Genomic DNA, 16533 nt, shown 5'->3' on the forward strand with positions numbered 1-16533 from the left:
TTATTCTACTGTCCCAACAATCCTGTTTGTTCATATTCCTGACTTTTTGCAGCGCTCTCTTCAACAGTGGACTCTTCAGAACCAAAACAATTATAAACTCCAATTTTATTACATTCCTTTGCTTGACATTTTTAAAGGATGGTGATCCTGGTAAATGATGGTGATCCTTTAAAAAATGTCATAAATATAGGAATTCTGGATACATGATTTCATAACAAAAGTTTACAAGCATACAAAGTGATTATGTAAAATGAAAAAAAAAAAAACTGGACCCAGTTGCATGTGCATAGTGAAGTGAATTTATAGTTTTAATTAATTTATTTTTTCAGTACAATAAACTGTGCAGTGCATCGCCTGAGCACTCCTGGCATGCTCACAATGTGAAAATATTCTCATTTCATTTTAACCATGTTCATGGTCATGAAATTACATTTGGATATTGGATATTAAGAAAAGGCACGTATACAAAAAACAACAACAAAAAAGAGATCAGTTTGGTTTAAAATATAGCAGTTTATAACAAAAAATATACAAAAATTAATAATAATAAAGAAGTGGTGTGCAACAACAATAATAATAATAATAATAATAATAATAATAATAATAATAATAATAATAAAAACAGAATAGTCCATATATGTTAGTTACTGTTTGTGTCGATGTGTTCAGGAGCCTAAAGCTGAACGATATATTTACCTGAATGGAGAAGCTATAATTGTGTTATATTTAACTTGCCACTGGCTGATGATTTCTGACTGTGACGCGCCGACACATTGATTAACTGTTATGATGTGGTACGAACTGTTTAAGCCCAACCTTAATATATAATGACAACCATAATAACAAATAAAAAATAGAGAAAAAATTGAGAAGCTGAACAAAATGAATCGTAATTCAGGCTCGGCACGTATTAACACGTCTCAAAGGATCTGTTTTGACACACCGCTGATGGGAAGATGTTATCAGATATGTGTGTACACAGCGCGTATTACAAAATATATAATTTCACTAATGGCAAAGGGTGTTAGTCATGGCAACAGACAATGATATTTCATTGTTGTGATTAGTATTTGGCTAACCACCAATGATTTATTACTGATGTATAAACACAATCTTATAGATCAGGACAATAATATAACTCAGTAAGAGAAAATTGGAAAGAAAGAAAAAAAAAAAAACATTCAATAATTACTACCTTTGTTCAACGAATGTGTATAAATATACAGTGATTGAGGAAACGTATAACTTCTGCGTACATGCTCATTTTAGTGCCACTTGGATAATCAGAGCATAAATAGATAAAGAATGATACCACGTGAGGTTTTCAAGCGGGGGTCAAGTTCCTCTCAGTGGCCAGAGATGAAGGTTTGGTTTCAGGTTTATGGGGCCGTCTGGGCCTGTGCTGAGGGCTACTGCGCAGATTATCATCCATCTGTCAAACACATGAAACTGTCATTGAGACACAATAAAAGGGCTATATGTGAGTAGTTGCCACTTTATATGCCTGTCTAATACACTAAATGGTCATTTTATTAAATGAAACTGAGATGTATAGCATACTGTATATATATATATTGTTATTAACTGGCCCATTCCATTTCTTCAATAGTGGTTAGTTTTTTGACTCCAGAATCGACTCCAGGAACATTGACTGAGTGATTGCGATACACACAGGCCATTGTCACACAGTCCTATAAATAATATCTGTTTAGTAGTGGTCCATTTCTTGTGAAACTTGTGATATTGACTATTGAACACACACAAACTACATTTCCAAAAGTATTGGGTCACCTGACCTTTCCTGCTATATGTGGTCCTTCTCCAAACTGTTACTACAAAGCTGGAGGGACATAATTGTACAGGACATCTTTAGATGCGCTATAATACCATTTTTGCATTCACTTGACTTCACTGTTCCAGCATGGCAGTGCCCCTGTGCACAAAGTGAGCTCCTTGAACATGGTTTACATTCTTTGGAGAGGAAGCTCTTGAGTGGTCTGCTATAGAGCTCTGATCTCATCCCTACTGAACACCTTTGGGATGAATTGGATCGCTGACTGCACCCCAGGTCTCCTCACCTACATCAGTACCTGCCCTCATAATACCCTTGTGGCAGATGAACACAAATATTCATTAGCACACTCCAAAATCTAGTGGAACATCTTCCCAGAAGATTGGAGGGAATTATAAGAGCAAGTTGGGACTAAATGTGGAATGCAATGCTCAAAAAATCACATACCATACTGATGACCAGGTGACCCATATTTTGAAAATATAGTCTACATACACACACATACACAGATGATCCCTGAGTTACGATGGTTCGACTAGCGAATTTGCGATCATACGATGACGATAACGATACAACAAAATTATAGAAAATATTTAAATTTTGCTCGGCAGACAAATATAGCAGCATATGCTCCGCCCTCCACTCGCAAACGGGTGCGCATCCACACATCCGCTGCCACATACATATATTCTGAATAGGTTATACGTTACAGTACTGTAAATTGCTCTGTTTTGCTAAATTATGTGCTGTAATTTGTTAAATTATTAACTATACTATACTACCCCATACTAATCAACATTCTTTAAGGCCATGTCTGGACAATTTTTGGTTACATTGGGGTCAACTCCACCGTAAGTCTGGGACTACCTGTATAATATAATATATATACATATTTCACACACACACACACACACACACGCATACATGCATACATGATATATATATATATATATATATATATATATATATATATATATATATATATATATATATATTAGGGATGCACCGAAATGAAAATTCTTGGCCGAAACCCGAAAACCGAAAAAAGAGGAAAGCAAGGCCGAAAACCGAAAAATCTAAACACCGAAAGAAATTATGGCAATTATTATTACCATTGCATTTATGGCTATGACTGTGTACTAAACTTACTAAAATCAAGGCATTTCAATTGCATAAATTAATATTAAAGTTTCAAAGAATTAATCAATTACAAATTATGAAAATATTTATTTATAGCACATTGCAGCAATGCACAGGATAAAATAAATTAAAATTCAGTCTTAAATGTTTAACTTAAATGCACTCATGTGTACATTAAATAATAATGTACAGGCCCTCTGGCCTGCTGAAAGATTGTAAAATTAAATATGTTCTTTCATAAAAACAAAGTGCATTCAGAACAAGTGCAACTGCTTAAAGATACAATACAACACTATCACTGGGAAACTTCCTGCCTTTTCAAAAACCTCCACCACAGACGGAGTGCGCATGCTCGGAGGGGTTTTGCTTTTCTGTGCGTTTGCGTTCCTCTGATATTCAGCATAGCGATCGGATGTTTGGATTTCAGGTGATAAATTAAACCCGACGTGGAGAAAGTTTTTGCAGACGAAATTTCGGCATTACATGTTTTGCAAATCGCTATCCGTGGATCTTTTACAGATATACTGAAATACGTCCACACCGCAGACATGTTGTTTTAGACATGCACGTGCAGGCAGCGTTTTCTGTTTCCGTCATCACAACAAACTGTTTCGGCCGTGTTTTATTTGGTGATCAAAGTCTTTCGGCCGAAAACCGAAAATGCACTTTTGGGCCATTTTCGGCCGAAAATTTTCGGTGGCCGAATATTCGGTGCATCCCTAATATATATACACATACATACACATATATATATACACACACATATATATATGTATATGTATATATATAAATCTACAGTATCTCACTAAAGTAAGTTTCTCCCTTACAGTACTTTAGTACCTATTTTAGTATTTCTTCTAAAGGGACAATACTATAGAAATTAAAATGTGATATATTTTAGAGTAGTCAATGTGCAGCTTGTGCAGCAGTACAGATTTACTGTCCTCTAAAAATAACTCAACATATAGCCATTATTGTCTAAAAGTGACTATGTGACTATATCCTAAGTGAACATCATAAGTGGGCATGGAATTCACCAGAGCTGCACAGGTTGTTGCTGTGATATATGCAGGTAACTATAACTACAGATACTATAAAAAAAAATAAATAAATAAAAATCTGTTGTTTACTAAATAAAATATTTTATTTGACTAATAGATGTAAATGGAAAAAAGTGAAAGGATTTCATAGGTTACTAAATTTAAACCATGGGATCATTAGCGCTGTGAATATTTTTGTCAGCTTTAATAAACACACATTGTGTATTGTGACGAGTCATGTACAGACATGAACATACAGGTTGTTTGCTTTAATGCTCTAAACAATCTCAAAGTAAAGTACGAGCAGGTTCAAGCAGGACCTTTTCAATAAGGTTGGACTCTTTGTTAACAAGCTGCGTCAGTTTCTGGAGGTTTGCATCGACTGCATCCTGGCTAGCAGAAGAAGAGCCTAGCAAGAGGATGGAGACAGGCAGAGAAGAAGAAAGAAGCTTGAAATTGTGAGTGAAAGTACACTTTAATCACATGGAAGAAATGTTAGTAGAAAGAATCCCCATGTACTCATCTATGAATAGTGCACATAAAAGGAAGTAGTTGTGAATCATGACAAGGAAGTAAACTTTGTGCTTCTTAGGACAATGAGGTATCAGGCTTTTGATGGTCAAGATCCAGCAACATGAAATTTTTTAGAATGGAGGTATCGCAAGCAACAAATGAGGTATTTCACTACCTTTAAGTTTGAACTTTCAATTAGTTTTATATCGTCTATTGATATTTGTTTTCCTGCATTTTCATTTATGCCAAGTTATATGACCATATTCAAATTCTTACAGAAGCCTCCATTAATAAATACACCCTAATACTAGTTCACTGCAAATACTCACAGATTTTATCATTAATTCTTTTTGCAGAATCTGTCAATCCTAAATATTCATACATTTTCAATGTTTAAAACATACACAGACTTTGGATACACAGACAGCCCTGTTGATGTTCATAGTGTGTAATGCCATCTATATGTCTGTCTAAAAGCTTAATAAAAAGTTCAAGTGCCAAAACAAAACCACAAGCTGTTGTCTTACCAGAGGCGGCTTCGGAAAAGTAGTTTTTAAGGATGTTAGTGCAGAACTGGCAGAGATTGTGAAGCTGTTTTAGGTGCTGCTGGAGCTGAGCACTGGGCAGATTGGCCTTATGGAGTGGTGCAAGGTAGCCAAACACAAAGGCATCCAAACTTGTAGGCCTACAGCACAGCAAACAGAGGGAAGTTTAATATATCACAACAGTGTGTATTTCAGTCGTTCACACTCAATGCACGTGCTCAATGTCACAGGAAAGCTTGAGGTAAAAGTGAATAAAAGATAGATGTGTATAAACTCTTATGTCCATAAAATCCTGCTCAGGTTTAAAAGCCAAGCAGCTGCTGCATGTGAATGCTGGCGCCCACTTTAACTTACGTGTTTCCAAAAAAGAAGTTTGAAGACCCTAATCTGTGTGAGAGCAAATTCAGACACTCCTTGGCTTCACTGTAGATCTGCACACAAAATCATAACGTCGACAAACCAGACACAATTAACAAAGAAAATACACAGACTGCTGGACTCGGATCACAATGTCTTCTACAGTCGTATGGAGTTGGCAAGATTCGGAGGTGCAAAAAAATCTGGGCTGCTTTTAGCACAAAGCAGCAGTAGCTGCAATCCTAAGGGTGCTAAACTATTTTCCATCTGCTTCTTGGAAACCGCAGACAGAACGCCGACAGCCCGGGAGACGTTTAAAAGCAGACTCCAATCAAATCCAATGTTACTCGATTAGTGGGGTACGTTTAGAATAGACCTGCTTGTCTCTTTAGCTGAAGAGTGGTTTTAGGCTGAATTTAAGCAGAAATCATGTTAAAAATTATTATTTTATATTTATATTATTATATTATTATATATATATATATATATATATAGATATAGATATAGATAGATAGATATATAGATATATGATATATGATTCATGTATATGATACATGATGGTCTTTTTTCTCTTTTTTTTTTTTTTTTTTTACAGTTTTTCTCAGGTGCTTTGAAGCATTTCTCAGATTTGAAAAGAAATTTTCAAAACTACTTGTTCAACCTTCACATCATGTAGTCACTGGTGGACATCATAAAAGAGATTCTCGTTGCTTTTAACAAATTGTGAATGCTTTGGTACGTTTGTTTAAAATTGTGTAAGATTTTCTGTTGTTTCCTACATTATCAATTGTTTGTAATGTTGATCAAAAGAGATTATACTGGATCTCACCTGAATAGTTTAAAAACATCTAGGCTTTGGTTCATTGCATAAGTCATTGCAGGCAACATCGTTAAACCAGTTGTCATAACCTGTCAAGCTTCACATTTCTATTACACTTTTTTTTATAAGTGTTTCTTGAGATGATGACGTGTGCAGATGAATCTTGAATTTCACTAATGATGGGGCATCATACTGACATGACTAAACATTTGGAAGATCTTGCTTGTCAACCAATGACTTGTTGTTCTGATGGCAATGAGATGTTCATTGATGCAAATACTTATGTTTGAGAGATGAACTAAAGATTTTGGAAAAAGTACAGGCTTTTGCAAGAAATCCAATGTGCTGTTTTTGTACAAATTGTTTTCAGAAATGCACTTTTCAAAAAAAGATTCACTCCTGTAATCGGCACTACCTTTCCTTCCACCTCTGCAACTGAATGCAGCGGAGCTTCCGCTTTGGTCAGGAGGATCCTGGAGAGAGCCACGCTCGCCTGGCGAGCTGGGACAAAAAAGTTGAGAGGGAATGGAGAGCGAGAAGCAAACCAAGGCCTTGTCAGGTTGGCGTAGTTCTCCGCATCCACCCAGAATGTATGGAGCTGTAAAAACATATGGCAGTTAAAGTCTCCACACAACAGAATGAGATTATAATGGAGGAATTGGTTTAGGAATTGCAAATGTATTAACCAATGCTGGACGCAGTTTTTCCTCCAGGAGAGCAATGTAGGCCATGGTGTCAGCTCCCTGCTTAGCGGAAAGCTCGTAATCTGCGTTGAATCTCTTTTCAGGGAATAAACAGAGCTCGTGGTTAATACGTTTATTCAGTGTCAGTGGCTGATCTCAAAAAGTTTATGCACAAGACTTGCTTCAGATAATCTTTAGACTTGCATTTATATACTGCTGCTATGAATTTAAAGAGCGTCCTGTGTTAATCCTATTTCTCCTCCACACAATCTATTTATAGCATATATTTCAGCATATTTATTACTATTTCACTCCATTTTGAGTTCTCTCAAAGATACATGGCATCTGAGAGAGGGTTATACCTCCTATCGGTATTGATTATCTACAGTGTCTGAAAAAAAGTTCTACAGTGTCTGGGAACACCTAGTCTTTTATTGCAGTGGTCCCCAGCCTTTTTTGCACCACGGACCGGATTAATGTCAGACAATATTTTCACGGACCGGCCTGTGAGGATAAATACAACAAAATAAAATGATACAACCATAAAAACTGGTATTTTCTAAACATAATAATAAATGTGAATCCACTGTGTTGTTTTTTGTTCATTTTGCTCGCTTGGCGAATTTAGCGGTAATGTATTATGTGTTAGAGGCCGGAGCAGCCCCTTTAAGAAGGTAGCGGATGGATATCAGACATGTGACCGAGGCATCATGACATGCATTAAGATTGAGTCATAGACAGATGTGGCAGAGAGAATCTGGTGATTTTCCAAAATAAAACATCGTTCAGTATCAGATAATAAATTAAACGGAAATAATGTAGGTTATGTATTCTTTCTGTGCGGCCCGGTACCGATTAACCCGCGGACCGGCACGCCCGGGGGCTGGGGACCACTGTTTTGAAGAAAGTTCTGTGGACAAAGAAGTCCAATTTTGACATAACAGAAGAACCTATGTGAGACAGAGAACAGATGTTAGCAGACTGCCTCACCCACAGTCCAACATGGAGGTGGGAGATTAATGGATTGGGGTTTTTTTGAAGCAGGGAAGGTTGAAGACTTATTTTGGCTGTAAGGAATCCTGAACCAACAAGGCTGCCATTCCATACTTCCATGCAATTCCGTCTGTATTGCGGCTCATTGGAACCGAATTCACCATACAAGATAATGAACTGAAGCATATGTCCGAGCTCTGTAACCGTTATTTTAAAAAGTAAATAGTCGGCTGGATGTTATCTATCATGGATTGGCCGGCTCAGTGACTGGATCCAAATCCTATTGAACTGCTCTGGGATCACGAGGTCAGAAAGAAACTAGTGTAAAACACCTTTGGCAAGTTTTGCAAGAGGCATGGCAAAGTATTTCAGCTGTATGTTTGGAGAAACAAACTGTCCAGCATCCAAACGTGCATAAAGCTGTTATTCATGCTAAAGGAAGGATGAAATGAAAATAAGCATCTTGTACATTTAACATCTGGTTAACATCTGTGCATTTATGTGTGTTTGGTCAAAGTAAATGTCCACAATGCTAAATTACCTTGCTGCACAGAAACGAAAGGAACATGAATGTGTCTTAAAAAAACTGTGTGAAGCTGCTTTATGACAATCTACTGTAAAAATATTAAATATAATTACACAGCAAAGGCAGATAGAACTCTGTCTGTTATAAGTAAATGCACATACACTGAGCTGATCAATCACACTTGTACAACAGCTATACAATGCCCATTTCTGGAGTTTTACCCAAAATTAAAAGTAAATTTTAAAAATCTGTGGAAAGTAAGAAGGCATTAAAGCTTAAAAACATGCAAACTCAAAAGGTCTACTTGCCACAGAGCCTTAATTACATGATCACTTCCCTTCTTTACCACAGCATGGTTTATCTGATTGGGTGTCTTTCTACGGATTTATTTTTAGCTAATGCGCAGCTAATGTAGTTCAAGGCAGGTCTCGACTTTTTTTGTACAATTAATTTATCATTTTTATAATGTGGAGAACTTAAAGTCTCTCATTTAAATAGAGGTTTGATATTGGTAACAAAGGCCTGAGAGAGAGTATGTAACAAACAAATCCTTTCTTAGGACAAATACCTGATAAAAGATTTAAAACATAAATAAAACATAATGAACAATGTCTTGATCTGTGGTAACTAATATTAAATCTGCAGAGGAAGTAACAGCTTAGTGTTCAAATCCCAGGACCACCAAGTGTCTACCGAATGCATCTAAGGGCATCTACCACAAGTGTACCTGTAAAATCATTTTAGAATATGTCCGTTTCAGCTGTGACTTACATTTTGCCTCAGAAGGTTGAGAATCTGTGTAGGTTCTGTAACTGAAGATCCCTCATAGTACAGTTGTGGAATGGTGGCTGTCGAAGTAGAGTTTAAAAACACAACTGTGACAGCTTTAGGAAACAATGTATAATCTATACCTTTATAATCAGTGCCAACATAAACAATTCAAGCACGGAAAAAACAAAGGCATGCGTGTTACGCCATGTTTTACACCATCCAATTATATTTGAAAAAACTTATACAATAAAGCTTACATAGTGCAAAATCCATGCATTTGAGTATAATGTGAGCTATCTGTAATGGGTAATAGACTGAAAACTAGAACGAGAACGTGCATATATTCAGATTAAAAGAGTTGAAAGTAGTTTATACATCATGAATGCGACTGCTTCCTTAAGGACCGGTCCATGACTGGATGACATGCATGTTAATGTTGATAGTTAACTTTAGATTTTTTATGGAGCTGTACTGAAACTTTTTCTACATGTGGGACTACTTGCTAACAGAGTCACCAATGCTGTACCAGCTCTTGCTTCATCGCTATCCAGAGAAAGTGATGCAGCAGTGCTTTACTCCTTTAGTCATCCGCCTCTCTAATGTCCTCATCTTTACACTCAGCTTCCACAGATTCAACATTCCATGTGTAACACCAGTGTGCTTGTCTTCTTGTCTATTACTAACTAGCCTAACTAACTAGTGTCTTGTCAGTAATGTTGAAGCATCCAAACACTCTCATTCTGAAGGAGTGTGCATTTGGATTAATTATCCATTCAGCGAATCCTGTGTCAGCAGATCAATGCATCAAATCACGTCGCTCAGCAACTCAATTGTGTCAACTGTAATTAAAAATTTAAGCCCAACTATTTCTCATCAACATGATAGTAAACACTGCTGAAAAATGTGCTCTTGCCCTTTTGTTTGGAGGAACGAACAATAAAAACTAATATACATATACACTATGTATGAGAGGCTAACAAATATTTCAACATAAACCTATTCGAGCGAGACTGACAAAGACCAAATTGTGATGGCTAGACGACTGTCAGAGCATCTCCAAAACTGCAGCTCTTGTGGGATGTTCCCGGTCTGCACTGGTCAGTATCTATTAAAAGCAGTCCAAGGAAGGAACAGTAGTGAACCGGTGACAGGGTCATGGGCAGCCAAGGGTCATTAATGTACGTGGGGAGTGAAGGTTGGACCGTGTGGTCTGATCCAAAAGACAAGCTCTTGTAGCTCAAATTACGACAGGTCAAGAAATGTTTTGGCAGCAAAAGGGGGGGACAACACAATAGAAGGCAGGGGGTCATAATGCCTGATCGTGTTGTGTAAAGTTATGCCTGGTTGGTATATGGTGTAACAGAGAAAGACATAGAAACTCTTTAATCTTTTAATCATCCAGGTGTAATTAAAGGGTTACCTGTGAGAGTCCTCCATGTCCAGTCCACTAACTTGACTGTAAGTTTGGCACCAGCAAATTTAGCATATGCCTACAGTGAAGCATTGATACCAGACATATTTGAGATGAGCAGTACACTGTAAAGTTAGAAAACCTTTCAGTCAATAATAATTAGACTTATAATACAATCAAATATGCACTTGGAGGGGATTAATACTCGAACAAGGTCTAGTTATCTGCCTACATTTCTACTTCAACACAACAAAGTAAAAACAAATGGCAAAAGAAATATAGTGAAGACTCAGAAGCTTTAAACCTACCAAGTCTCCATCCAGCCAATATAATCTGACCTTGAGCAGGGAAAAGCTGCACAAAAGCTTTTATTTACACAACAACCTGATCAAAATGTATTTGATATAATGCCCCAGAACATAAAACGAATAGCTAGATATCGCTAATCACGTGTTTGAGTGATTAGTAGCTATATAATAGAAAGAACGACTCTATATTAGAGACTTCAGCAAAGAAAAGGAACGATGTGATTGTTACAGGTAATAGCAATAATGCTAGCTACTCAGCGATTTAGCGGAAATCTTGCAAAATCGGATCGAAAAAGTGGTCTCATTAGCTGCTATATCGCAAATACAAATGTCAGACTTTATAGATATTAAGTCAGTTACCAGCACTATTAACGATTCCGCGTGTACAGAAGGCAAATCCCAGTCGCCTCCCCAGCACAGCAGCTCCATGGGTGCCGCCATGTTTGTTTGGCTGGAACACCAATGACAACAGACGGAGCCCCGCCCCGTTTTTCCAACCTCGTAGAGCTGTATATAAACAGAAATGTTTAGAAAATGCTAAAACTGTTATATTAAAATAATATAGTGACAAATAAATGCACACCTATGAAACCAAATACAATTTTATAAATGCATGCAGACTTTAGACATTGTTCTTTGTACCAATGAATATTGTATCGCCCCCATTTCTTTCCCTATCCACCAGGGATGGTGAGATTCACCGATTCGCTTCTGGCATCGGTATACAATTTAACGATATGATGCATCGATTTAAAACCGTGTGCATCGGATACAACTTAAAATAAAAATATAAACGATTATTTTATATAACATTATTAGCAAATGTGCTATACTTATATTATTCAGAAAGTGACCAATAATTTGTGACCGATATTTTTAATTAGATTTAATTGATTTCTCCTTGCTAAACTGTTTCTCAAGCGTGTTCTCTTAGAACCACTGCTGCTACGTGAATATGACGGATCACAACACTATGAAGACCGTATTGATTAACATTGCAGAGGTAGAGCTGCATCTTCCTGAAGACAGAACAAGAAAAGAACGTCTTTTTTCTTTTCTTTTCTTTTTTTTGCGCTACAAAGGCCTGTTTGTGAAAAGGCCATACGTTAGAGGTCAGACGGCACTTCTTTATGATTTGCTGTCTGTTTGGACCAAAGAAATAAAGGGAATTATCTGTACCATATTAAGTTGCATAGCATCATTTTTATGCAATTTATCATATTGCATTGAATCACATTGTGTTGAATCAAATCGAATCGGATCACACTGCCTTCTTCTTCTTCTTTCGGCTGCTCCCATTAGGGGTCGCCACAGCGGATCATCCGTCTCCATACCACCCTGTCCTCTACATCTGCCTCTTTCACACCAACTACCTGCATGTCTTCCCTCACCCAATCCATGAACCTCCTTCTTGGCCTTCCTCTTTTCCTCCTACCTGGTGGCTCCATCCTCAGCATTCTTCTACCAATATAATTCATGTCCCTCCTCTGCACATGTCCAAACCATCTCAATCTCGCCTCCCTCACCTTGTCACCAAAACATCCTACATGCGCTGTCCCTCTAATAAACTCATTTCAATTCTTGTCCATCCCCGTCACTCCCAACGAAAACCTTAACATCTTCAGCTCTGCTACCTCCAGCTCCACCTCCTGTCTTCTACTCAATGCCACTGCACTCCCTTTCATTCTTGCAGATACCCTACTATCACAAATCACTCCTGTCACTCTTCTCCACCCACTCTACCCTGCCTTCACTCTTTTCTTTACTTCTCTAACACACTCTCAATTACTTTGCACTGTTGACCCCAGGTACCTGAACTCCTCCACCTTCTCCACCTCTTCTCCCTCCAACCGCACCACTCCACTGCCCTCCCTCTCATTCACACACATGTACTCTGTCTTACTCTTACTGACTTTCATTCCCCTTCTCTCCAGCGCATATCTCCTCCTCTCCAGGCTCTTCTCAACCTGCTCACTACTCTTACCACAAATCACAATATCATCCACAAACATCATAGTCCAGGGAGACTCCTGTCTGACCTCGTCCGTCAACCTGTCCATCACCACTGCAAACAGGAAAGGGCTCAGGGCCGATCCTTGATGTAGTTTAACCCGCACCCTGAACCAGTCTGTCGTTCCTACTGCACACTTCACTGCTGTCACACTGTCCTCATACATGTCCTGCACCACCCTCACATACTTCTCTGACACACCTGACTTCCTCATACAGTACCACAGCTCCTCTCTCGGCACCCTGTCGTACGCTTTCTCTAAATCCACAAATACACAATGCAATTCCTTCTGTCCTTCTCTATACTTCTCCATCAACATCCTCAAAGCAAATAAGGCATCTGTGGTGCTCTTCCTCGGCATGAAACCATACTGTTGCTCAAAATGGTCACCTCTTCCCTCAGCCTGGCTTCCACTACTCTTTCCCATAACTTCATGGTGTGACTGATCAACTTAATTCCCCTGTAGTTACTGCAGGTCTGCACATCTCCCTTATGCTTAAAGATCGGTACCAGCACACTCCTTCTCCATTTCTCAGGCATCCTCCCACCTTTCAGAATTTTGTTAAACAATCTGGTTAAAAACTCCACTGCCATCTCTCCCAAACATCTCCATGCTTCTACAGGTATGTCATCTGGTCCAACTGACTTTCCACTCTTCATCCTCTTAATCGCTGCTCTCACTTCCTCCTTACTAATCCTATTTACATCCTGCTTTACCAACTCCACATCATTCAACCTTCTCTCTCTCTGATTTTCCTCATTCATCAGCTGCTTAAAATACTCCCTCCACCTTCTCAACACACTCTCCTCACTAGTCAACACATTTCCCTCTCAATCCTTTATTGCTCTAACTTGCAGACCACCATCTGATGCTGTCTAGCTACACTTTCCCCTGCCAACACCTTACAGTCTCCAATCTCCTTCAGGTTGCATCTCCTGCATAGCACATAGTCCACCTGTGTGCACCTTCCTCCACTCTTATACGTCACCCTATGATCCTCCTTCTTCTTAAAATAAGTGTTCACCACTGCCATTTCCATCCTTTTAGCAAAATCTACCATTATCTGCCCTTCCACATTCCTCTCCTTACAACCATACCTACCCATCACCTCCTCATACCTCTGTTCCCTTCACCTACATGCCCATTAAAGTCTGCCCCAATCACCAATCGTTCTTTCCTAGGTACACCATCTACCACTTCATCTAATTCACTCCAGAATCTTTCCTTCTCCTCCATCTCACAGCCAACTTGTGGAGCATAGGCACTGATGACATTTATCATCATCCCTTTAACTTCCACCTTCACGATCATCACCCTATCAGAAACTCTCTTCACCTCCACTACACTCTTACTGTACTCTTCCTTCAGAATCACCCCTACACCATTTCTCTTTCCATCCACACCATGATAAAACAGTTTAAATCCACCTCCAATGTCCCTCTCCTTACTCCCTTTCCACTTGGTCTCCTGAACACACAACATATCTACCTTTCTTCTCTCCATCATATCAGCTACCTCTCTCCCTTTACCCGTCATAGTACCAACATTTAAAGTACCAACCCGAACCTCCAATCACCTACACTGCTCCTTTCCCTGCTGTCTATGTAGATGTCTTCCTCCTCTTCTTCTCCTCCTTCGGCCAACAGTAGCCCAATTTCCACCGGTACCCTGTTGGCTAACGATACCTGTGGCGGTCGTTGTTAACCCAGGCCTCGACCGATACGGTATGAAATTCTCATTTGTGATCTGCATATTTGATTTGGCACATGTTTTACGCTGGATGCCCTTCCTAACGCAACCCTCCCCATTTACCCGGGCTTGGGACCAGCACTAAGAGTGCACTGGCTTGTGCATCCATAATGGCTGGGTTGGATCACACTGCATTCTAAAAGGTGTAAATCGTATCACATCGCTTTATAAGTATCTTGAATGTATCGTATTGTTGGCTATGCATCGAGATAAGAATCACATCGTCGTCATTTATGGAGATGCACATCCCTATAATCCATGCCTAGCTTTCCATTTTATTTTACTTTATTTTACTCTTCTCTTTTCCCTTTTTGTGTAATGATCTTGTCTGCTCAGCCTCCTGCCAAGCACATTTTACAAAATCATGTCCTGAACCCACAGCCATAAACACAACCACCAGTACGTTCTCATTCTCTTGGATTCAAAGCCAACCACTTTGTATAGCACTGTAATCCTTTATTCTTTGCTAATTTTGTTCAAGTTCAAACTCGACTCTCGAAGAAGTAACTACAGCTGCCTTATATACAGAGACACACCCTCCTGCACTCGCTGCTTCTCATTTTCTCATTAAGCCCACTCGTGTAAAAGGCCCACCATCAGAGCATCCTGACGATTAGAAAATGTGCTGCAATGCTCTTACCATGAAACTAAAGTTGAATCACCCACAAAACACAATATTCAGAAAGCTTAACTTATTTTGAAGAGAAAAAAAAGTGAAGTGGTGACCTGGAGTTTATCATTTAAATTGCCAGATGTTTTTTATTGTGAGTTTAAGTATTTCTCATTTCCAGTAGGGTATCAATTCTGAGCCATTTAAATCCTCATTGGAAATAGGATAAGAATTTTTTATGTACACTGCTGCCTGTTGCCTTTGTAAATTTGCATCAAAGCCTCGGAGAATGCTATTTCTTTCTACTGATTATTAATATCAATAAAAAATTCTCTAACTATGTCTCTAACTAATTTATAAGTGCGTTACATTTTTACGTGACAGGTCACCTTTCTAACAACATTGCTATACAGATGCTAAATAATTTCTCCCCTGGTTTTAGCAGAGTAGAAAGGAAGGTTTCATAAAAAACTCTTTCTATTACTTTAGGTTTTCCATTACCAGACCTGGTTTATTTAGACTAGTGAGAGTCAAACATCTTATAATGATAACCTTTTACAGTCTCCCCCTTTGGGCTCATTTCAAGATACTGAATTTTCAGTTTGTACTCCACAAGAAAATGAGCATTTGGAAATCCAACCTTAGTTACAATCAAAACTACCCTAGTAGTTCTATACTACACAAAAATGATTCTGACGATCTGACTGAGAAGATATAACCTTAAATAATATGTGGTGCAAGACAAAACCTGGATCTGGATACTATTAGAAATATGAAATAATCAATTTTGCTGTTTATTTATACAAAATTAAAAATTCCATGTACATGATACATGTAGGGCTAGAATAATACAAATTAGATACATATACAAATAAATGACTAAGTATGCGCATTTACTTTTGTCTTTCTTTTGCGGTAAAAATGCCACTTTTCACAATGAATTTTAATCCTTATCTCTTTGTAAACACAAAGTAATGGGCATCTGTTTCATTAACTCCAGGTGATTAACAGTGTCTACAAAAAAGATTCACAGTTGGGAGAGTTTCTCTAAAGCCAGGGTTTTGTTACCACATTTTTGTGCTCACTGCTATAAAAATCTTTATGAGCTAGCCTTTACGTTTACCTACTAAATTTGCCAGGTACAGAGGGCTAAATTTAACTGCAATATAAAAACCAAAAGGTCAAATAAAAGGGAAAAGGGACACATCTGGCCGTCATATGCCAGTGTGATCTTCCAATTTTGTTGCATTTCCCATCCAGCAA

General features: G+C 38.3%; 1 protein-coding gene across 2 annotated transcripts; it reads right to left on the reverse strand.

Annotated features, from left to right (window-relative positions):
- Positions 1–290: 290 nt before the first annotated feature.
- Positions 291–11388, reverse strand: mtx3 (metaxin 3). 2 transcript variants are annotated; one of them, XM_046841404.1, is made up of 9 exons: positions 11260–11388; positions 10601–10670; positions 9181–9257; positions 6894–6986; positions 6623–6805; positions 5385–5461; positions 5013–5170; positions 4293–4381; positions 291–1432 (listed from the first exon to the last, which is right to left on the reverse strand). In XM_046841404.1, the coding sequence occupies exons 1-9, from the start codon at positions 11338–11340 to the stop codon at positions 1325–1327; spliced, it is 936 nt and encodes a 311-aa protein (XP_046697360.1). In that variant the 5' UTR covers positions 11341–11388; the 3' UTR covers positions 291–1324. The 2 variants fall into 2 exon arrangements, with proteins under 2 accessions (XP_046697360.1, XP_046697361.1); XM_046841405.1 differs by lacking the exon at positions 4293–4381.
- Between the last annotated feature and the right edge of the window lie 5145 nt (positions 11389–16533).

Source organism: Silurus meridionalis, chromosome 27, assembly GCF_014805685.1.
Source record: "Silurus meridionalis isolate SWU-2019-XX chromosome 27, ASM1480568v1, whole genome shotgun sequence".
Lineage (NCBI taxonomy): Eukaryota > Metazoa > Chordata > Actinopteri > Siluriformes > Siluridae > Silurus > Silurus meridionalis.